The sequence below is a fragment of the Lygodium microphyllum genome, chromosome 4, assembly GCF_053477565.2.
Source record: "Lygodium microphyllum isolate KBCC chromosome 4, Lygodium_microphyllum_v1.1.10, whole genome shotgun sequence".
Taxonomy (NCBI): Eukaryota; Viridiplantae; Streptophyta; class Polypodiopsida; order Schizaeales; family Lygodiaceae; genus Lygodium; species Lygodium microphyllum.
In genome coordinates this window covers 145,103,011-145,127,575 of record NC_141138.1, presented here as the reverse complement: position 1 = coordinate 145,127,575, position 24,565 = coordinate 145,103,011, and the positions used below count along the sequence as shown (strand labels likewise).

The window sequence follows — 24,565 nt, the reverse complement described above, 5'->3', positions numbered from 1 at the left end:
TGATATGGAAGCGAGTAGGATGGCATGACCCTTTTATAAGGATGGCATGACCCCTTCATAAGGGTGCAGCCTTGCTCAATTTAAATACCGTAAAGCGCACCGAATATGAGTAAAATCAATTAGTATTGTTTCACATCTGTCAGTTAATTGTGAGATCCTCTCAAGCAAAGACAGTGGAACACAATGCACATGCCAATGTGTCATGTTGCATGTAGAGGCATTAAACAAACCTTTCGTTTACTCTTTGTGAAGGCTTTTTAAGCTGCGACTCAAACTAGGAGAATTCATGGGACTTCCCCTTTACTCCTGCTCTGGAACTAAATCCTCACGTTACAAGCAACGTCAAGCAATAAAACAATCACTTCTTAGCCACTTCGACCACACCCATCTCTTCAACCATGGCCGTCATTAGACCAGCAGAGCTAGAGATGGTAACTCTCTTTCAACAACTTTCAATGTGGTTTGTAAGAGTAACACGAATGATATCATTTTACTTCCAAACAGCATCAAAGTCATTGCACTACATCAAGCACAAGTGGTTTAAAGCCTCACTCACTTCCTTCAACAAACAAGGCCTCAGCCAACTTCAGGAAACATTTCACAACCTTACTATCTGCTCCTCTAACAGTATTCTCGGCTCCTTCACATAAAGATGAAAAGACTACAGAGTCCCCACACCACTGCAATCACCTTTCATCACACTTCTTTCTCTAGGTTCTGTTTTGACAAAAAGGAAGAGCATTTTCTCAAGTTATGAGAGCCAGTACTAGTGTTGTTGATATTAACAATATCGAAAGCTCCGAACCTGGTGGCCCTGAGTTTATTGCATCATCACATCTTCACTCTGTAATGTTGATGGCTTTGCAACAGAGTGCCTACCTGCATACAAAGAGCATATTAATGAGCAGACTGCAACAAGATGGCCTGACTTTTCCAAGACACATTACTCCACCTCTTTTACTGGACTTCTTTAATCTCAACTTTGCTCGTCTTTTTATATGAAAGTTGTGTTGTGTCTTATGCTCAACTTCTTGAGCTCCTTGTTCGCCACCTGTGCAACCAGATGTTTCAGTGTTATCCACTGATCAATATGATACATGATCTGGAGGAATGACTGAAAAGCAGGTGCCCCTCACCAGAGTTATCAGCAGCAATCATCTCAATATCTTGCATGCTTACCAAACCTGTTTCTAAAGCATCCTTCTGTGCCTGTCCAAATAAGAGACGTTAATACAAAACCACAAACTAATAATCCAAAAGATGCATGATAGGCTTACTACAAAGCAAGATGGCTCTCCAACAACTTTTTCTAAAAAGTAGACTAAGGAACTCTCTCTGAGTCATACGGACTTTTGAGGTGTTGTAACCTTACGCAAATCAACAACTCATGTTCCTCTAAACACAGCAAAATGTGGAAATTTATCTGAACAAAACAAGCCTGCCACAACTTAATGTGACTTGCGATATTTGCATTTACAATCATAGCATCCTGCTCCAATATGTTTTTCAACCCCATCCATACAGACTGTAACAAGACTTCTCTAAGAGTGAGAAGATCACCATTTACCTTCACTATTACCATTCACTACCACAATATGCAAATTGTCATCACCTTTCTAGACATAAGAAGCATTATTTGCACATACAACCACCCTCCCCTTCGGGTGCATTTGGTAGGATGAGCTTAGTCAGTTGGGCAGGGTGACCTTGATGCCCACATTTTGGGCTTGGCTAGTTGTGGCCTCAATTTGCCTATTACAGGCAGCTTGCCCCCCTCACTATGTTCACTCGCTGATCCATTAGATCAGCTAGCCCTTCTCATTCTTCTCTCATCCCCCTACTTCCGTCTAACACCCAGACTAACACTTAGTGCTGCGTGTTAGGGCTGACCCTTGCAGCCTTGTATCATTCAGTCATCAGTCAGTTTGTTTCTTCTCTCTCCTATGTTTCATTCACTCTCTATTCGCTCTGTATGCACTTTCCTTTCCGCTGTGCACTCTCACATGGTATCATTCACCTTGGTGGGAGCCGGAGTCTTCGAAAAGGAGCTGCTATCAACATGTGAACCAGCTGGGCAACATCTACAAGAGCTGAAGACCCTAGTTTTCTTCTGCAGTGACCAGGGTTGCCCGTTCTGTTTTCAGACCTGTGTTTTCAGGCAGACAACCTCCTCTGCTGCGTTTTGATCTGATGACTGCTACAGCAGCCATGTGATACTTTCTCCTGCAGGGTGGCACATTTTTCAGTGTTAACATCATCATCCAAGGGCAGGCCGGCTGCATTTACAGCAGTGCATCACTTCTCAGGCCATCCATGCAGTCTACAACCTCTAACAATTTGTGTTTACTGACTGCTGCCCCTGTTGACCCTGAGTTTGTAATCCAACCCTCCGTCCTGGCATTTTTTTGCCCCTCCTATCTCGGATACTCTCTATTTTCCATTGATGCGTCCAGTAGCTTTCAACTAGAGCAGCAGTCATTTCTTGTGTTTTCTGCAGGTTTCTTGAAGGATATCTATGGAAAACCAATACAACAAGGGGGATTGTGTGGGTCAGGACCATAAGGACCATTGAAGTGTCAACCAAGAACGTGAAAACCACCATTCACAGAGCGGTGACCGTGAGGATCGACATTTAGACCACCGAGATTGACACAATGATCGTGATGCAAAGCATGGACAGACTGTGACTAAGTTCCTTCCCAACCATCATCTTATCATTCTCTCCCTTCTCAATCTTCCAGGGCTACAAGTTCCCAGTTGTCTATCATGGCACATCCTGTGCAAATGCCTGTCCTACCCTCTCTACCTACATCAGAAAAGCCAGATGAGACAAACTACCCTCTATGGTTTTGCAAAAATGAACGTATCCTCAACCCTTTTGACCTTTGAAATTTTGTGGCAATCCCTATTCCCCAACCTACTATGGATCTCCATGTTGAAACAATCTCAGACTTGGCAGCTTTATGGGATCAGCTCAATGCTAAAGCCCACTCTTTCCTTTTTCTGAGTTGGGCAGATTCTGGGCTCGTGATTGTAAGATACATCCACACTATTGCAGAGGTCTAGAAGAGATTGGCACCTCTTTACCAAGTCCAAACATTCGAGCATTGCAAATCCCTCAAGTTGAAGCTTCAACAGCTATTTGTCACAAATTCACTTGCGATGAAGAACCACATTAATAAGATGGAGGAGATTTGGGATGAGCTTACATCCCTTGGTAAGAACCGGTCTTCAAAGAATCTAGTTGTGACACTTCCCTCACATCTCCCATCAGCGAAGATTGATGTGTTCTACACCAATCTTCTCATCTCTCATATGAGGAACACTATCACTTGGAAGGAGCTAGTCTCAATGGTGCTTGAGCAAGATGCGCGTCACACTGAGATAGATTCTGGCAAAACCAATGCACAAACCCATGCCTTTGCAACATCATCTTCGCGGAAAGGACAAGCCAAGTAGAAGAAAGGGAAAACGATAAACTCCAACAAATTAGAGTCGCTTCCAAACTTAAAGGGAGGAAGCCCTGAGTGGAAGCCCGCAAGTGAAACCAAGAGCTATGGTGGAGGAAGCAAGAGACAGGATGTGGAAACTCCAACAGTCACAATGTGTGACTAGCCTTCCCTTACTCAAATGTCCCTAAAAGAATAAAGAATGAAGTGACAGTGATAGGCACCCGCCACCTACAATGTACAAGTGTGTGGGTACTGTCAATGTAATGAATACAAGGGCGGTTAGGCATAGACACTTTTACCCCCAACCTCCTCCCACTTAAAGGCCCCTAGTAAGGAAGGAACACGAAAAATGTGACAAAGCATAAATGTACATAAAGTACAACCAAATGAGGAAATACGTCATCTCATCCAACGTCCATCAACTTCCTAAGAAGGCAAAACACTCCGCTTGGAGACTTTTTGTAAGCAAATCTACACGATTTTCATCAATTGAGATCTTGATAAGCTCGATAAACTTGTCCTCAACGATCTCTGATAAAGTGGTAATGCACCTCAATGTCCTTTGTCTTCACATGGAAAACCAAATTCTTGGCTAGCTGAATAGCACTCATAGAATCCGAATGCAGCGGAGAAACCACATCAATAATACCAAGGTTTGCCACCAAAACGGCCTATCCAGAGAGCCTCCTTGCAAGCCTCAATGGCTACAACATACTCTAACTTTGTAGTAAAAAGAGTCATGCATTTCTGTACCCTGGACATCCAAGAAACAACACCTCCAGCAAAGGTGAAAACATAGCCAGAGGTGGACTTCCTACTATTTGTACATCCTGTATAATCAAAGTTAGTGTAACCCATGACTCTTATATCCTGGCCACCATAACATATGCACATATCTGCAGTGCCCTTAAGGTATCCGGTATCCCATGATACCCTTCACGGCATCCCAATACCGCTTGTCAAGTAAAGCTATATAGCATGTCACAAGTCCCACTCCAAATGCTATGTCAAAACGAGTGGTTAGCAATACTCCTGTGACAAGTAAAAAAGCCCCTTAGAGTGATTGTGCATGATACGTATCCCAAGAATATGTAAGACCTGACCCATATCCTTGATCTCAAAGCTCTTCTTGAGCTACCCTTTTAAGGCATCTAGCTCATCATGAGCACTCCCAACAATCAACATATCATCCACATAGAGTACCAAAATCATAAGGCTACCATCACAAGCCTTCTTCTGTATAACCACGGATTCATATCATTGCAGGTATATCCCTGTGAGTGCATGAAAGTATCAAACTTGTGGTACCATTCCCTAGGCACCTACTTAAGGCTATAAATGCTCTTTCTCAACTTGCAAACTAGATGTTCCTTGCCTTTTTTCTCAAAGCCCTTACACTACTGTATATAAATCTCATTATGCAAGTCCCCATGTAAGAAAACCATCTTGACATCCATCTAATAGAGGTCTAGATCTAACAGCATAGCCAAAGCCAATACCAAGCATAGGGTTGTTATCTTAACTACATAAAAGAAGACTTCATCAAAGTCAACAACATGCTCCTGTTTAAAATCCTTAGCACCCAATCTTGCCCTATAGACTAGCTTGGAACATCCAGGGGTACTTTTCAACTTATACACCTATTTGCATGGCAAAGCATACTTTTCACTAGCCAAAATCCCACGTATGATTTTTATACAATGAGTCATACTCTGACTACATGGCCCTCTCCCAAGAGTGAGTATCATCTCTATGCATGGCCTTATCATAGGTAAAAGCCTTACTAGCATCCGTCACCATAACATAATCCATAAAGGACGCAAACCAATTAGATTGACGCCTATCTCTAGTAGACTGCCGCAAAACAAGCTATGGGGCTAGGACCTCCTATCTAATATCATGGTCTCAAGCCACCGAAGCATCAGTTGTTGCAAGATGTCTAATTGGTGATACGATAACAAGAGGTTACTCCTAAAATATTACCTTGCATACCTCAACAACTTGCTCAGGCTGCTAATGCATTTTCTTCTCATGGAAAATAACATCATGGCTGCAAATAACCTTCCAAGCCTACGGGTCCCATATGTGATAGCCTATCTCACCTACATTCCCATAGCCAAGAAAGATGCATTTCACGAACTTAGAATTCAACTTATTGCCCTTATCCTTGGAAACATGTCAAAAATCCTCAAAACCAAAGACACGCAAATGAGCATATAATAGAAGTTTTCCAAACCATATCTTCTCTGCAACCTAATAGTCAAGAGTAGTAAATGGGGATTAATTAATCAAATGTACGGCAGCAGTAACTGTCTTAATCCAAAGTGTTGCAATAAACCTACATGTCTAAGCATACTACGAACTCGTTCGTGAATCGTCCTATTCATGCACTCAACCATACCATTCTAGAATGGGATGTATGGGGTAATCAACTAATACTTAATGCCCATCTCATCACAAAATTGCTCAAAGGCTTTAGATACATACTCGACCCCGTTATCATATTGCAGGTATTTTAACCTATATCCAAATTGGTTTTCAACCAAAGCATGCCAACGCTGAAATGTAGCCAAGACTTCCGATTTCTGCTTTATGGTGTATGCCTAGACCTTATGCGTGTAATCATCAATGAAAGTAACAAAATACTTCGCACCACCCGAAGACTTGCAAGGTCTAGGTCCACAAACATCAGAATGAGCAAGAGTCAAAGGCTCACCCATGCACATAATGCCAGAATTCTTATGCGAGTTACAAGTCTACCTGCCATAAAGACAATAATCACAAAAATCAAAACACTTATAGTCAAGAGACAAAAGATAGTGCAAACGGATAAGCATTTTCATTCCCTTTAATGACATGTGCCCAAGGCAATGATGCCATAACGATACATGTGATACTACAACCACTGCCAAAATATGATCGATAGACCCACATACAAGTAAGAGATAAAGAGTGTCAAACTTGGCACCTTGTACTAGAACAAGATTTCCATAAGCTTCCATGAGAAATCACCAAAAGATATTAGCAGTCACGTTTGTCATGCCATGTCATCTCCTACCTGTGAGCCTCAATCTAAGTCAGAGGAGGACTTTAGGAGCTCTGACCTATCTATCACTTGTTTTGATAGAGAAGATAGCTCATTTTAGAGCACTCAATTTATTGCATTTCAGTGTATTTTCTCCTCCAATCTAGATTTTATGTGCATTTCCCACGTAGTTTTTGCATCATTCAACCCGCCTCACCTGCTGGACATTGTCTACCCTTTCCAATATTTTCTAGTATTTTTACTAGCATTAAATACTAATTGCCTATATCTTTGGCCTCAGATTTCAAGTCGGCCAGTTTTTGGGATACTTTGCTATTTATAGCCATTGTCCACTTGGCAATCATATATATTATCATCTTCCCTTCTTTCTTGGCAGGTGCATACTCTGACTCTATTACAAGGACATGAAATTTTGGAATGCTTTAATCTTACTAATAATATTTGATTAAGTTATTAATCAAATGCGCAAGGTTATTTAGCACATGTGATGCACATTGCAGTTATTTTATTGTAACAGGCCGAGCACCTCGAGGATGCAGTGAGTGTCAAAGATAAAACTTATGATAAGTTATGCCGACTGGACTTTTGGGGTCAGTAGGTATCAATTTTGACCCTAGGACAATGATTTGGCCAATAAGTGTCAGTGTTGACACTAGGGACTAGTATTAATTAATCAATTAATGCTACTCTAAGGGTCAACAAAGGTTGGAGACCACTCCAAGTTGCAAATGGCCTAGCCAATTTATTTATAGATGGGCACATTTAATTTTGGAAAGGGTCAAAAGACTAGAATTAATTTTCAAAATTATTTAATTTTGAAAATTAATTAAATGGCTAGATAATACTGAAAATTGGATTTAGAGAAGGCTGCCACTTAGCAAAAATGCTCATGCAAATTGAGAAAACGTTTTTGGGGGTTGGGTCTCTTAGCCATTCAATTAGTTAATAGCTTGAAGAGAGAGAGAGAGAGAGAGAGAGCTAATAGTCCATTTTTAGATCAGAGAATAACAATTTGCTGCAAAAGACAGTCGTCCGGGAGCCTCAACAAGGAAGGGACACCAAGGAGTCACCTTCCAAGGACTAGCAACAACATTTTTTATCAGGTGACAATCTTTTGGAGGTGTTTGGTAATAGGTGACTACGTTAAATGCAAGTTAGAGCAAGCAGCAGGCAAAATTTGGGTTTCCTCACGAAGAAAATCAAATTTCTATCTCATCATGGCTCTCTCTCACCTTCTCCAACCCATTCTCGAGATCTCAACCATTTTGATCACATCTCAACCAAATTTGGTGAACAGCAAAGACACTAAATTTCTACATAAATTAAGGTTTGACAACCACCTCAAGACCGTGTCAATCGGTGAAGGCATCGTACACTGAATTCAGCACCTAAAATTTGTGTAATTGTCAAGGACTTCAGATGCCAGCCCATTCATTGTAATTTGTGGCAGCAATTGGCCAATTAGTGGTTCCATTTGTGCAAGTCTTGGGTGAAAAATCAAGGGGCAATAGGCCCGAATTGATTGCTAATTGTTCCTACAACAAATGCGCTTTTGGAACAACAAAGGAGATTGTAAATCTTAGCTTGTACTCATTCCATTAGCAATCAAGTTAAAGAAATACCGAAAGAGGCGCTAGTTTTGGGACCAACAAGGTGTCCAATCTCCGAGATTATAAAGGTAATTTGTGCATTTTAAGTTATGTTCATTTGCTGATGGCTGTAATTAAGTACTTGATCAGGGAATTACTATCCTTTCAAAGAAGGAAGACTGGTTTCAGAATCCGTCATCTTCCTCCGTCTCCAATGCTGTCGTCATCATCAGTCTAATCTGGTGCCCTCACTAATACGACGGGCTGCGTGCAAGGACTGATCAGTCCTCATGTATTCAGCATTTATTCCTTGTTTAGTGCAGATTTCTTTTCTCTTTTCTTGCAAATTCTCTCTCTCTTCCTCTGTATTCGAGTTCCTTCTTCCGTTGCGCACTCTCACATGGTATCAAAGCATGGTATCTAAAAGAGACACAAAGCTGACTTCTCGCAGAGGAGACCACCCCAGACTGCTAGACAGCCTTGCCACAAGCATTTTGCTGAAAACGCAACTTTCCGCTTGGGAGATGTCCCCTTTTCTTGTGGCAAGTATTCGTTTTGCTGCTCACTTCCTCGCTTGTTGGAGGCAACAAGCTTCCTCTGTCAGGCGATAGTCTTCTGTGGCAAACACAATGTTCCATGGTCAAGCAATAGCTCTCCTCAGCAAATGCACATAGTCCTTGTACAAGCGACAATCTATCTCCCCCAGGCCAAACCCTCTACATCAACTTCCTTGTGATCCTGTAGTTGTTTCCTCCTATTTCGAGGTTGTCTACCGCCAAAACGCAAGTTTTTTGTGGATATCTTACAGGATATCGAAGATGTCTTATCACCAGTTCTTTGCTGACTCAGAGGATGAGGTATTTGTTCCTTCCTTTGAGAGATGGAGAGATTTTCGTGCTAGTTCACACAATGACCGAAGGTCACCTAGCCCGTTTATATAAGATCCCTCTGCTCCCCATTCTCTCCATGTTTCACAGAAGGCCCATTTATACGAGATCTCTTTCCTCCTCGTTCTCTCCATGTTTCACAAAAGGCATGTTCTCCTGTCCTTTATATACCTTTCATGGCACCCTTTATGCAGGTGCCCATACTCCCTTCTTTGCCCAAAGAAGACCGGTTTGATGGTTCTAACTACTCGCTTTGGTCGTGAAAGTTGAAATGTATCCTTGATACCTTCAATCTTCAAGAGTTTGTTACGCACCCTGTTCCCCATCCAGTGGAGGATCTCACAATTGGATCATCGATGGATCATGCAACCTTATGGGATTGGCTCAACTCTAGAGCCCGACCTTTCCTCTTTATGAGCTTATAAGATTCTGTCCTAGTGCATGTGTATAGGTTGCACGAAGCAACGGAAGTATGGACAAAGCTTACTTCTTCGTACCATCAGAAGACATTTGCCCACCAGATTACTCTCAAGAAGAGATTATGGATGCTCATTGTTGATGATTCTTCTTCCATGAAGGATAATATCAACATGTTGGAAAATATGAGGGATGAGCTTGCGTCCCTTGGCAAGATTATATCTTCAAAGGATATGGCTATGATTCTTTTAACTCAGCTCCCATCTCCTCGATTTGATGTCTTCTACACCAACCTTCTTACATCAAGGACCCATAAGAAGCTTCTATAGGAGAAGCTTGCACGGCTTGTTTTGGAGCATGACAAGCGCGCCAAAGAGGTAGCCAATGGATCTACCTCCACCAAAGCTTTTGTTGCAGGTTTAGGCAAGGGGGACAAAGAAGAAAGGGAAGTCAAAGGCTACAAGACAGGAGAGTTCTTCAGGCTCTGACTCCGACTTAAAGAAGCCTAAATGCCCATATTGTGAGAAGGGGATACATCCAAAGGAGAAATGTTGGAAGAAGTATCCTCACCTATGTCCAGAACAAAGGATGGAGCTAAAACGTTCGAGCCTTCTACCTCTACTCCAGCAATTACCCATGAGTCAATGTTCATTCATATTGTTGACTTGGAGGAGCCTTCTTCAAGGGTTGCCTCATCTTCTGAGAGGCCTTCGCTGTTGATAGTGGAGCTTCTAGTCATTTGACTCCATCAGGTGATTTGTTGCAGCATCTATGCCCTTCTAAGGGTTCCGTCACCGTTGGTGATACTTTTTCGGTGTCTATTTGTGGTGTTGACACTTGGCCTTTATTTCCTGACCGCGCGTCAAGCTCCCTTTCACAAGCCGTTTATGTTCCAGATTTGGGCTTTCCACTCCTCTTAATTTATGGCCTTACAAGGCTTTGTATCTGGGTTGTCTTCACCAAGCAAGCCATTTGTATTGAGGATTCTACTACAGGGGCCTATTATCGCGACAAGTTGGCAAGAGAGTAGGCATTATAGGCTTCATTAACCTTCTCTTATGCAAGGTCCTCCAAGGCAGTTGTGTATTGCTACACCTATTCCTGCTTGTGCATCCTCTTTTCCACAGATTCCTTCCCATCTCCCACCATTTCCTTTGGCGGTTTCCTCGTACCCCCCATCCCTTTCATAGAGAAACAATCTCGATATTGTGGCTGTGGATTTCCTGGCTCCTAGTGTTTCAGAAGGAGTTTTCCAAGATCACAACAAGGAGCTTCTTCATCGGCAATCTTCATCAACGGACTTCATCGACATTGGCATTCCTCTTGCCACTCCAAGATCCGTTTCTTCCTTGGCATTCCACCACATCCAAGATCTGAGAGAGGGTGTTAGCAATCATGTTTGTCATTCCTTGTCATCTCCTGCCTATGAGCCTCAGTCTGAGTCTGACGAGGACTTTAGAAGCTCTGACCTGTCTATCACTTGTTTTGACAGAGCAGGTCGCTCATTCTAGAGCACTCAATTTATTGTATTTCAATGCATTTTTTCCTTCAGTGCACTTCCAGGGGTTTCTGCATTCTTTAGTTTGTCTCACCTACTGGACATTGTCCACCCTTTCCAAGATTTTTCTGAGCATTCCTGGCATTTTTACCAAAATAAAATGCTAGTTGGCCATATTTTTGGCCCTAAGTTTCAAGTCGGTCAGTTTTTGGGATATTTGGCTATTTATTGCGATTTCCCACTTGACAATCATATATATTATCATCTTCTCTCCTTCCGTGGCAAGTGCATACTCTAACTTCATCATCTTCCTCCATCTGAGATGCTGCCATCATCATCAGACTGATTTGGTGCCCTCACTGACACTATGGGCTGCGTACAAGGACTGATCAGTCCTTCTGTATTCAGCATATATTTCTTATTCAGTGCATGTTTCTTTTCTTCTTTTCTTATAGATTGTCTCTCTCTCTTCCTTTGTGATGAAGTTCCTTCTTTCGTTGCGCACTCTCATAAAAGATACAACATAACTTGCATCATCCAACTATCCGGCCGAAAGAAGACTTTTAGTCAAAGCCAAAACATAGCATACATCATGTTAAGTAAACATACTTCCTGAAGAAATCTGCAGCTAAGGACATCTACAACACCAACAATATCCAATGCCAAGTCATTATCCAATCTAACAGATCTTGTCATGATGCGGTAAGAGTGGAACAATCCTCAATGTGGAGTGACATGAAATGAAACCCCTAAATCAATCAACCAACACTAAGTATAGGTGTACGAGACAAATCAACTACAAAACATCGAGAAGAAGCTGCAAGTATGTAGTCATCATCAAAATCAGTCTGCATGATATTAATCTCTTCAATCTTGAAGTTAGACATGTTAGGGACAATACTACGATCATCATTCTTTTCTTGCACTTCATCCCTTTCCTTTTCCTTGTGCTTATCATCACACATTTTATGACATTGTGGCCAAATATGCCCCTCCTTCCCACAATAGTGACAATTCAATGCAAACTTGCGACGACGGGACTTACTACGAGACTAGCCAAATGACTAAGAATGAGACTTTTGAGTCTCTTTTACAACGGTCATTACCACTCCTACCATTATTATCTAAGTGCAAGGAAAAACGTGAGAATGACAATACTTTAAACTTAACCAACTTGATCAATTATCACCATGAAAATTAGGAGAGAGAGAGAGAGAGAGAGAGAGAAGAGTCGACACCACGTTGAGAGAAAAACCGGTCCCTCCCTCTTTTCAAGAATTTATTAAAACAAAACCATCGGCACCAAGTGCCTAAACCATATACAAAAGGGCTGATTTGCTCCAATTATGAAAATCAGGGTTTTGAAACCCTAACTTTTGCAAACTCCAACCAACAAGTTGATTTTTTTCTTTAGTGCTTTGATTAGATCAAGCTAAGTAGAAAGTATCTCTTGGATGAGATAGAAGAGTATAAAGCATGCAGCTGAAATTTCATCATGAGAGCTTATTTTAAATGAAAAGAGAGGCCTTCAATATATAAGTGTGGGGAGCTTGGATGCTAAAAAGTGAAAAGTAGAGGCTACAAATGACGAGTACTTGTTGAAAATGACAAGTGTAAGAACACTTGTCTCTTCAAAATGGCATGTCCTCTTCTAAATGCCACATGTCACTTTTCTAAAGAAAAAAGCGTCCAACCCTTCTACTCTAAAAATTTCTCGAATGGTTAAGAATTTGAGATGGCTCCTAAAGACAAAATTGTTCCTTGTAAAATTCTGAAGTCTTTGATGCGAATTTGAGCAACCTCCAAAAATAATAATCTCCTAAATTTCAGGAGTTGCCAAATTTAGCTTTTAGAGAGCTTCATTGTATAGGTTCATTGATTCATGGTTTGTTTCGTCGATCATGAGCATCTGGTTTCACTTTTTGAAACCACTCATTATATAGGCTTGTAATCAATGTGACTATCAAAGTGTAAAAGTCTTACTCATATGAGCTTTTTGGGCAATTTGACCATCCAATTAAACTTTTAATTCCTCTTGGCCATCTCATAAACAACGATCCAAGTATAATTATAGGGCATTTTGGACATTGGTCACCCTTAAATAGAAAAATGAACATTTAATCATATTTTAAAACACTTAATAATACAAATCGCCTTTCAAAGTACATAAGCATCAAATAAATTTGAAATCATTGAGCCAATATATCTTGATAACAATTGATATACAAAAGGTTTATTTTCCTCTCTCTTGAAATCCGCCTTGTTCTCAAGACGTTTCTTGAAGTATTTTTTATCCTACACCTTATTCATAAGCTACAAGTATTTCTCGATAGTCCTTAAAATACTCTTTTGATATCCATTTAGAATCTAAATTAGAGTGATTTTTAAATTTCGAAATGAATTTTCTAAAAAAAATTCTTCCTCGTTTCCTAATCGTATGAAAGACTATTGGCTCTAGTTAAAGTATCTATTCTTGTTCATCTACTTCATATGGATCCTCTATTGCAAATTCCAATAGTAGAGGCCCTTCATAAAGCTTCAGAAGATAGATATGAAAAGCATTGTGAATTCTCCAATGCTCTAGAAGTCGTAACCTTTTTGTCACAATCCACCAATTGCTGCTCGATAAGCTTTAAGAGCTTTCCAGTGGCCAAATAATTTGCTCCTTCGAGTGCACCAACCGTTGTAAGTTATTCTAAATGATTTTAAAATTTTCATCAAAAGCATACATGTTCCTCATATTAGTGAAATCTGTATGATAAACCATGGACACTACATGAATCTAAGGTCTTCTTGATAGGCATCTGCTATCTTGTTTTGCTTTTCAAAAACATGCAGTATTTGAAAGTTAAATTGCGCTAAATAATTCGCCCATCGAATATGCTTTTCAAAAATCTTTGGTTGGTTGAGAAAATATCTCAAACTGTCATGGTCCATCTTGATTAGAAATTCTCCATCTAAAAGATAGTGTCTCCAATCTTTTAAAGCTTGAATGATAGTCATTTACTCATTTTCATAGATAGTAGCATTCATTTCTGCATTTTGCAACATTCTGCTTGCATAAGTAACTGTATGCCCTTTGTGGTTTAAGACTGCACCAATGCAATCTCCTAAAGCATCACATGCCACAAAGAAAGGTTTCGACAAATTAGGTATAATCAAAACACGTCCTTTGCTGATATAGAGCTTTAGAGCTTCAAAAGCTTACTTTTCTAGTTTGGTCCATCGAAATGCCACTGCTTTCTTGGTTCAATCATGCAATGGTCCAGCAACCACCGCAAACCATTTAATGAATCTCCTGTAATAAAAGCATAATCCCAAGAAACTTCGAACTTTATGAATACTACTCAATTGTGGTCATTCTACAATAGCCTTGACTTTTTCTAAATCCATCCAAATCCCATCTTTGGATACAATATAGCCCAAGTAGTGAATCTCTTCTAAAAAACATTCACCCTTTTTGTCATTTACATAAAGTTTGCGTTTGTGGAGTTCATGAAACGTTATTTTCAAGTGTTACTTATGCTCTTTTTTATCTTTTGAATGAACCAAAATATCATCAAAGAAAGTACATGTATACTTCCTAAGCCGAGAGCATAAAACCCAATAGATTTTTTAAACCCGTAACTACATAAGCCACTAAAGTACCAAAGACATATAGCCATAGCCAAGATAAATGTTACCAAGCTCAAAAGCTTTCAATAGCACATTCAAGTATGTAGACCAAGGCTAAGCATCACTACATTGATATGAAGCACCCGAATGACATCCAAGAGTAATAGGCATTTAGTTTTCCTTGATAAAAGCTTGCTGTCCACTATATTATGACAATTAAATCTCTGCTAAAACTGAGCCAATGCAAGCTACAATCCAACCATTAGCACCACAAGACATTTGCCAAATATCCCAGTATCAAGGCATAAGTGTATGAGCATCAGTGGAGCTCAAACAATGAAGTAATAGCTATTTCTATTTTATGACAGCATGCTGCCTTGTTTAAACAATGAATAGCTGAAGCATTCAAGCTAAAAACCAATACTCCAAACTGAGTATCAATGCCGGGGAGAAAGGCGAACAATGCCTACTAAATGCCAAGTGCCACAAGAGCCAGAAGAGGTCTACCAATGTCTACAAGAGAAGCAAGGAAGACCAGGCTTGAAACAGGCACAATTCACACTAAGCTGCTGCAGGTGTCTCCTACCAATGTTGACCAACGTGAGGTACAAGGGGAGCCCCAATAGGTCTCAATGAAGCCATGGAACAAGCCTCAAGTGGAGGGAACAAGCCGGGTAGAGGGTAGAACTCAATGCATACCTCAAGGTGAAGGAACCATGGCTGCTATTGATGAAGAGCTAAAGCTTTTCAAATCTGGGCTAAAGTAAACTAAAGGGAAGAGCTCCTTGATCTCTGCTCTGATATCAAACTTCAAGGGAGGAAGCCCTGAATGGGAGCCCATGAGTGAAAGCAAAAGCTATAGTGGAGGAAGCAAGAGAACAAGAGCAAGAGACACAAGATATGGGAACTCTAACAATCACAATGTGTAACTAGCTTTCCTTTATTCAAATGTCACTGAAAGAATAAATAATGGAGTGACAATGATGGGCGCCTGCCACCTGCAGTGTACAGGTTTGCGAGTACTGTCAGTGTAATGAATACACAGACAGTTACTCTGATTAGAGATTCAAAGGGGAAGTTCAAAGGACATGTCGCCAAAATAAGGAATAAACTTAATGATTTGATTAAACTTTACGATGATTTTTTATTAAAATAAACATTACATTTGATAACTCTAACTCTTGGCATGGTAACCATTACACAAACAATGAAAGATTTGACATTGGGCATGTAGTGGATAAGCGTATAAGCTATATGGTATAAGAGCAAGGCAAATATAACGAAGTGCAATGTGAAATTTTTATTAACTTGAAAGTTTGCACCTTAAAATTAAGTTACATTGAAAGTTTCACCAAGTAGCTCACTTAGGACACTTGAGTTATAAAGCAGGCCCTAAGCTTAAGTCTGGTTCAATAAGCAGCTCACTTATGATTGATGAGTAAGTTATTATTTATCCCTTAACCAAAAATGAGATCCAATTAAAAAGAAATTGGTTACTCATTTAGAAAGCTTATATTGGTTATTTGGGGCTCCTCTCTATTTGAGTAGCCCAAATTTATAAACAGCCATTCTTTTTTTCTTTGCTTGTAGAAATTGCAAGTTTCAACCATGGAATATAAGCAAACAACATGGATGAAATATGGATAGCAACCAATCTTCTCTTCTTGGCATGGGGATTTCATTGGGCAATCTTGTAACTCCATTTACAGCAAGGCATGCCGCTATTTTTTATATACATATCAAAAAAACAAGTTATCACAACACTGTGGGCTGATGTCCTCACTTCTTCTCTTACATCTCAAGCCTAGTGCATTTTCTGAGCAACTTTGTTATAGTTCTTATAGTATCATTGTGAGAAATCCCTTTGTTTGTGAGCAAAACAGCGTGAGATCGCATGGGAACTATGGAAGACAATTGTCTAGCTAAATTCTCCACAAATTTGGGTTCAAATGTTGATTATAATTTTTAGGGTTTTGCAAGTTGAAGTATCCATTTGCATTTTTTAGCACTCTACACTTGTTTGGAGGCCAACATTTAAGGTAACAAGGTCATCGTGTAGTTGTGGATTACTTGTGTCGCCACAAGAAATTGTTGAAATACAACCATTTGTTGTTGAGCTAAAAATGAATTACAAACTAGTTAGCTCTTTTAAACAACCCCAAAAAATATAATTACTTACACTTCCATTAAAAGGAAACGCATTACTATAGAGTTTGTGTCCCATAAGCCAAACCCTAGCATATCTTCACATGGTATTAGAGCAAGTGCTCTTGTAAAGAGTATCATGTGGGGCTATCGTGGATAGCTTGGTTTTGTGCGAGATATACAAATGACACATGACCAATTAAAAATGTCTCAAACTACTCCTCCTCCTCGAAAAACTACTATGTCTTATCAGGCTTCTCCATCATTGGAGAATTTGAGGAGGCATGACAAACTAGACAAGGAAGACAACACTTCAACTTCTTCTTCTTCTTTTACTTGGCTAAATACACATTTCATAATAGACAAGTTACTCCAAGAATACTTGTGTATCAAGTATCGCAACTATTGCTCTATAACTCTTAAAAACCTTGCTCCTAATACATCCAAATCGGTTGATAAGGTGATCATGAAGAGTGTATGGTATTTGGGACAATTGGCAATCCATCCTCTTCATCACCACCAAGCCTGATGTCAAGTTTGTATAGCCCTTTTGAGTCATATGAATCAAAACCCTCCCTCATTTTTCCTTTTGGTGTGCAAGATTTGGATCATCAACAGTTTGAGTATATAAATGTTAATAGAGAAGGCTCTCAAAGCAAACATGCTTCCACAAGTATATCTAACATATCTTTTTCATCTAAGCATAGAGTTGGTAGTAAATATTCTCAAACCCCTTCCATTCCTCCACATATTAGCTACCCACAGGTGAACGCCACTTTGCACCCTCATATATCATTAGTAAGAATGCCACCTTTTCACATTGTGCCATATACACCTTGTCTATTTTGGGACAGTTGTGATGGGTATCCCCCTCACTCCCCTTGGACACTCACCACCCCGTCTATTAGTCTCTCTAATGCAAGGATTTCCATTCTCTTCCTATGATGCACGGTCACCCTCCATGGGTCACTTCCACGCAAGGATTTCCATCCTCTACCTATTATGTCCCTATCCCTCCTTGGGTTACACATGCAGCTACCATGCCTATGCGGCATACCTAGTCAGCCTATACCCACTTTTGGATCCACTGTGCACAGATCCCACATGTGTGGTGGGCACTCTAGGGTTGATTCTCAAGTGTTCTTTACTCATGTACCATAGTACGGAGAAATTTTGGAAACAACAAAAACAGAAACGGAAAAAATCGAAGTTTCGCAGTTTCGTCCAAACTTTGGAAAGAGGGAAATGGTGTTTCAGATTGTACACTAAAATAAATACCGTATTACGTGGGTATGCAAATATATCAATGCCTACTGTCATGAGGGAATGTATTTTTGAAACCTCACTTAACATGTGGAATAATTTTTAATCACATGATTAAATGTTACACATGTGAGGTGCAACTCGGATTAAAGTAAATTTACGAGCCTGAGACCTGAGAAAATCACGAGATGTCAAAGGCAAAAGTTGCTATAAGTTATGCCGCACATGTACTTGGTGGTATCTACTGCCAGTTGTTAGCCTAGGTCATTCATTTGGCCATAAGTGTCAATTGGTGAAACTAGAGAAGTGGCGTTTAATGGTACCTAACACCAATTTGATGGTCAAAGATAGCACAAAGACACTCAGGAATGGAAGTTGCCTAGCCAATTTAATTATTGGCCAGTCAGATTATTTCTCAGGGCATCGAAACGGATGGCCACTTCTTCACAAATCCTATCATGCTTGTCGTCGTCTTGAAAATGTCATCCACCCAAGATATTTGTCTATCTTTAATAAGCAAGTCAAGGCAATGGGATACACATGGGGTCTATACTATGCTAGGAAACTTCTCCTCAAGTATACATCCCATAAACAAACAATTGCTTCCATTATCTGTCACTACCTATACCACATTTTGGACTCCTACATCCATGATGACATATCACATGTGCTCCCAAATGAAAGCTCTTGTGATGATAAGACCTAAGGGCAGAGGCATCGATACCCATGTCTCCTTCAAGGGCTCTAATTAAGCCTCTATGGATGCTTTTTTTTTCAAAGCTCCGGTATGCATATGCATCCGCGGATGTGCCTTCCCACTCATACCCTATGTAGCTCACTATCAGAAGATGACGTACCATCGAGATAGAAGGGTTTGCGAGGAGGAACACGGAGTGAACTCGATAAACACTGAGAAGAGAAGAGAAGAGAGAAGAAACTCTAATAAATGGAATGAAGAAGTTTTGAATCATGGAGTGAATGTGATACAAGGAAACAAGGGTGTCGTCGCATAAGGAAGATCATGATGACAACCACAAACCACGAACCACGAACCACAATGTCCTCCTAAAGGGGTGTGAGGGCAGTGCAGAGGTTGGAGAGAAGAGGTGACGAACTAAATGAATCAACCGTCAAGAATAAGTGAGAGAGTGGCCTATAAATAGACATAGTCAGTCTAGGTAGCGCCCCTTTTTGGGGCTACAAACCCTAGACGCAAACCCTAAACGCAAAACGCAAAAACGCAAACTACGGATGAAGGGTGAAGGGTTTCTCAACACCCCCTTTTAGCCCCAAAAAGGAGAAGAGAAGAGTGAGATGGAGATGGAATGCTGCATGCTAAAGAATGCTCATGCAACACGTGCCACTTGGGCACTGTCCCTCGTAGGGAAATTGTTCACTTGCCCAAGTGCCCTAGTACAAAGATGATGAAAACATGCAATGCAAAGGAGGAATGTCGGACTTTGTGTGGTGCCAAGAATCATAAGGATATGCCCGTACTCGATCTCGGGAGTTGGCTCCATACTGACCAAGTGACCAAGGCAAAAAAAAGGGGAGGAAGAAGATGTAGAAGATCCCTAAGATCCAAGATTTCCACCTCAAAGGTAACCTGCAGTAAAGAACAATAGACAGAGTGAACTGAAGAACCCGAAACTCAACCTCGGAAAAAGCCACTAGCTCCGTGTATCCATGCAAGAAGAAATACAAAGGCCTCGTCACCAAGTCGTGGCTAAATCTCCAAGCCCCTGATCTAGGTAGATCCTCAAGATCCTGGGTATCAATAGGTGAGATGACTGCTCGAAAAAAGCCACCCCATCCAAGGATAGAAAAACAAGGTAAAAGGCCTCCGCCAAGGTGTATGAAGGATTGAGCGGAGGGTAGGCACCCCCTTTAAAATTGGAGGAATAGGAGTTTCCTTTGAAGTTGCAGTAGATGTAGATGCCCCCTCGGAGGGCAAAGAAAGATCATTCCCCTCTGAATCCCCCTCTGAGGTAGATAGAGAATCCAAAAACTCATGGATCGCGAACTATGAAATTTCTGAGAATGAATGAAGTATCGCTAGTCGTACCGAAGAAGGTATCTGGGGTGGTGAAGAACTCCTAGAGGTGGCCTCTCGAACCTCAATAGGCGAGGGTAAAGGGTGGAGCTCAGACTGAGCAATGAGTAGGCAACAATCGTTGCTTCTCAATGGAGTGGACCAGGAAGCCGAAGAAAAGGAAAGAGTTGAGCAACCACTGTCTCTCAAAGGAGCAAACTGACGAGGAGACTATATCAAACAATCACTGTCTCTTGATGAAGCGGACTGTAGAACCGTAGGCCATTGTAGCTACTGTACCCAAAAATAGATGAAAGAAGACTGCCGCTCGCATTGCAACGATCTCTCTAGAAGATCGTAACGCCAATCGATCCTCCATATACTCGAAAGGACTTAGTGCGTATTGAATGCGTCTTATTGCCTTGAGCATAGTACTCTGATAGCCAATGCAGAACAATCTGTATGGCCCAAAAAGGAGAGGTGGCACAAGGAGTGCTTGGTGGAAGACGCATATACTCCGGGGGAGTGGGGAGCAAAGGCCGAAGTCAGCAAGCATCGGTGATGTGTTCGGTGATGCCACAATAGGAGCACCCAGTAGTCTAGTCATCTGTTGGTAAAGAAGCCATGGGTACCAGTGTGCCTTGCTGAAGAAGGAAGAGGTCAACCACAAACCATGAACTGCAATGTCCGCCTCAAGAGCTAAGAGGGCAATGGAAGGGCTGGAAGTGAATTGCCAATGGAAGGAGGATACGACCAACAGTAAGAGGTTACAACCAGTAGGAAAACGCAGATGAGGAGAGAGAAATACTAAAAATACAAGTGAGGAGAGAGAAATACTAAAAACACAGGCTACACGAGAGAGAAAATAGCAAACGCAGACAGTGGAGAGAAAATCTGTTGTGACAAGCTAAGAGAGAAAATCTACTACATCAGGCTGAGGAGAGAGAAAAACAGCTACGACAACAGGGAGGAGAGAATATCTATTGCAACAAGCTGAGGAGAGAGAAAATCTGCAGAGCCAGTTTGCAGAGAACAGCTACCAGCAGCAAGGAAGAGCCGCCAACAATTTGGCTGAGCCGCTAGCAACAAGGAGGTGGAGAGAAAATATGTTGTGACAGGCTGAGGAGAGAGAAAATCTACTACATCAGGCTGAGGAGAGAGAAAAACAGCTACGACAACAGGGAGGAGAGAAAATCTATTGCAACAAGCTGAGGAGAGAGAAAATCTGCAGCCACGTTACAGAGAACAACCACCACCAGCAAAGAAGAGCCGCCAACAATTTGGTTGAGCCGCTAGCAGCAAGGAGGTGGAGATAGCAACAACAGCCCTAAACGCAAGCTGAAAAACAACAAATGCAAGAGGGACCAACCGCCAATTAGGATGTTGATCCAGCGGAAGAAAAGAAGTGGATGCCAAACCGACCATCGGTCTTTGCCTTCACTGGAGTGGAGGATCTTTGCCGTTGTTTGAGGCTTGAGCATATCCAGCTTTGATACAATGTCAAAAGATGTAAAGTTGTCTTCTAATTTCTTCCACTTTATACATCATATCATTTTGTCACCTCAATTCCCGACCTTCTATGAGTTTGAATGCTAGTTCTTGCGTTTAGAGAGGCTGCATAACTAAGTCCACAAAAAGACCCCATTTTCCTATTCAAAGGGACTCTACTAACCACTTCTAGGAAGGGGAACACCAAAGGTGACAAGACTCTCAAGTCATGAAGGCAACTCAAACCAAGGGTAATACCTCTTCCTCAAAAGGAACTAAAGACAACAAAGAAACCAAATCCATCTGGCAAAAACTCTCTAAAAAAGAATAGATTTTTTACACTGCTAGAGAGCGGACCATGTAGACAAGGAGTGTTGTACAAAGGCCCAAGGTCTCCCAACTAAGAAATCACAATGAGCTATATTTGTCTCCACTCCCAGTGGACAAACAAGTGGGACTACGCCAGGGTGCTTTGACGTGCAACACCTTGGGGTAAAAATGGACTTAAGCTTTTCTTATAGTCCCTTTTTTGTTCTAGTTTCGGGCTTCAGAGGGGGTATTGAGCTAAAAATACATTACAAATTGATTAGCTCTTTGGACAGCCTCAACATATGTAATTACCAAAACTTTCATTACAAAAGAAACACGCTCCTAGAGAGTTCCTATGCCCCACAAGCCAAACCCTAATGTATATTCACATTTGTAACCAATGTTGAGCATATATTAGTACTCTAAAGAAATACCGAAAGGGATGCCAATCTTTGGGGCCAACAGGTCTTGTGTAGTGCAAGAGCATTCTAGCGCCAATTGTGTGAGGATTTTTCCTACTATATGTACTGTTAAGTTGAACTAAATGTTTGCTAAAATGTGGTCTATTGACCTTTGGGCTTCCAAAGGCCAATGTCATGGTTTTGTTTCCACGAAATCACCATATTTTCTAAAAGAGGTGAGCTTATGGTCATCAGAGGTGCAAACACATGCATTTTGGTTTGTTGTAATTCAGTTACAGCAAGATTTATAACCACTAAAAATATTATACAGCAAGGGCCAAACAATAAGAGGTGTCACAAAGCAGTGGGTAATAGGAGTGAGAAACAGGAATCTCTTCCTGAAAGGCACTCAACACATGGTTTAGAGACACTGAATGCTAAAAAGGCTTCAAGATAGTGAGCAACAAATGTGATTGGTGAGCATGCAGCTCAATCTCATGCAATTCCACAAGTCCAAGGTGCTTAGGAAGCAAATGCAATGTTCAAAGGTCATAGCTGGCAAGTGTTGTGATAAGCTTGCAGCTATTGGAATTATGCAAACAATTCCCAACGTAAAAGGGTAAAAGGTTGCTTCGCATTCTAAACAGCCAAGTGAGGCTCATGGGCAATCTTTTCAGCCAAAAGTATTGCATATGCTGGCACCTGTAATCCCAAATGGGCAAGGAACTCAAGTTCAGCAGCATTATCATCCTTGGAAAATAATGTGCAAAATGTTCCTCATGGACAGCAAAAAAGTCCTCAACCGTGTACACATCCAGGTTATTAGTTTGGGGGTCGATCAATGTTTCAGAGACTCTCTCTCTCTCTCTCTCTCTCTCTCTCTCTCTCTCTCTCTCTCTCTCAACATTCACAATCCTGTAGCCACAATATCATGAATTTGGAATATCTAAATCGTTCCATAACTACCAAACGCCTTACCAAAACCTAAGGGTTTCCCTCGAGAGTCACAAACTCTCACCATGATGACAAGAACGCTCAGCCAAGTTTAAGAGACCGCACTCCGAAGCAGTAAAACCATAATCAACAAAGAAGAATAATCTAATCACCCACATACCCTGCGCCATTTTTTGAGCAGCTTCCTTTTCTGCTTCCCGGAGACGGGCTTCGCAGGGGGGGCGGGGGACATCTTCAGATTGGGATTTCCTGAGCGAAGACGACGCAGGTTTGCTCGCCTGGCGCGCCGTTCCTTGAGCAGGTTACGCTGGGGATGATTGAACTTGTTCATGGCGACGAGAGATGAAAATACACGCGGGGGAAAAAGGAATTCTGACTTCAAATTTTCTTGACTATATGAAGTTAAGCTTCTTTTAAATTATTTCACTTTTGCTTTTTATCGTCTATATATATGTATACCTGGCAAATAGCTAGCACAAGAAGTTTTAGAGAAATTCCAACAATAACTCTCAAGGGAAATCGAGAGGTTGCAAGAAATCTCAAGATGGGTTCGCAACCCAAAACAAGGGTAACACCTCTTCCTTGGTTGGAACCAAAGAAACTAAACCCATCTAGTAGTAACTCTCTAAAAAGAATAGTTTTTGCATGCATTGCTAGCACTTGGGCCATGTAGACAAGGAATCTTGTACTATGCCCCAAGGTCTTCCTACTAAAATTCCATAGTAGACTCCAATTACATCTACGTGTGGTACTCCCCTTATAGAGTTAAGAGGGGATTCCCCTCCAACTGTTGCACTGCACCTGCTACTTTTGGTGCACAGCCACCTCAGTGGTCCAATAATGAACATGTGGCATATGGATAGCCCCCTCTACCCCAACTTTAAGAGATTCTTAAAGGTTTGGGTGAGTGGTCTAATAACCTCTCTACATTAGTTTCACCCCCCACCCCCCAAAGTACTTCTAGCCATCATTTCGAGGTCTCCTAATTGACCTCCACCCAAGACCAATTCACCACCTCACCATGAGTTTCATTGGCAAAGACTTGTGGTGGGCCTACCACCCTTAGGCTAGCAACTTTCTAGGCGTAGGGTTCTTTAGGCTAGTCTAGTATTACTTGTCACTCTTAGTTCATTAGGACAAAGGCATGTTCTACTAGCCTCCATATGTCATCCATGGCACCCTCTATTCAGGTGCCTATACTCCCTTCTTTACCCAAAGAGGACCAACTTGATGGTCCAAACTACTCACTTTGGTAATGCAAGGTGGAGTGTATCCTTGATACCTTCAATCTTTGGGAGTTTGTTACCCACCCTATTCCGTGTCTCATGGAGGATACCATTGTTGGATCTTGATGGATCATGTGGCCTTATGGGATCAACTCAACTCTAGAGCCTAATCTTGCCTCTTTATGAGCTTATAGGATTCTATCCTAGTGCATGTATGTAGGTTGCGAAAAGCAATGGAAGAGT

The 24,565-nt window shown here is 41.2% G+C and overlaps 1 protein-coding gene across 1 annotated transcript; it reads right to left on the bottom strand.

The window, feature by feature from the left end:
* Positions 1-220: 220 nt before the first annotated feature.
* LOC148037730 (uncharacterized) lies at positions 221-23,468 on the bottom strand. Its single transcript, XM_087676685.1, has 5 exons — positions 23,257-23,468; positions 1,137-1,209; positions 953-1,051; positions 806-879; positions 221-717 (listed from the first exon to the last, which is right to left on the bottom strand). Exons 1-4 carry the CDS (start codon positions 23,425-23,427, stop codon positions 821-823), a joined length of 402 nt encoding a protein of 133 aa, XP_087532811.1. The 5' UTR covers positions 23,428-23,468; the 3' UTR covers positions 221-717; positions 806-820.
* Between the last annotated feature and the right edge of the window lie 1,097 nt (positions 23,469-24,565).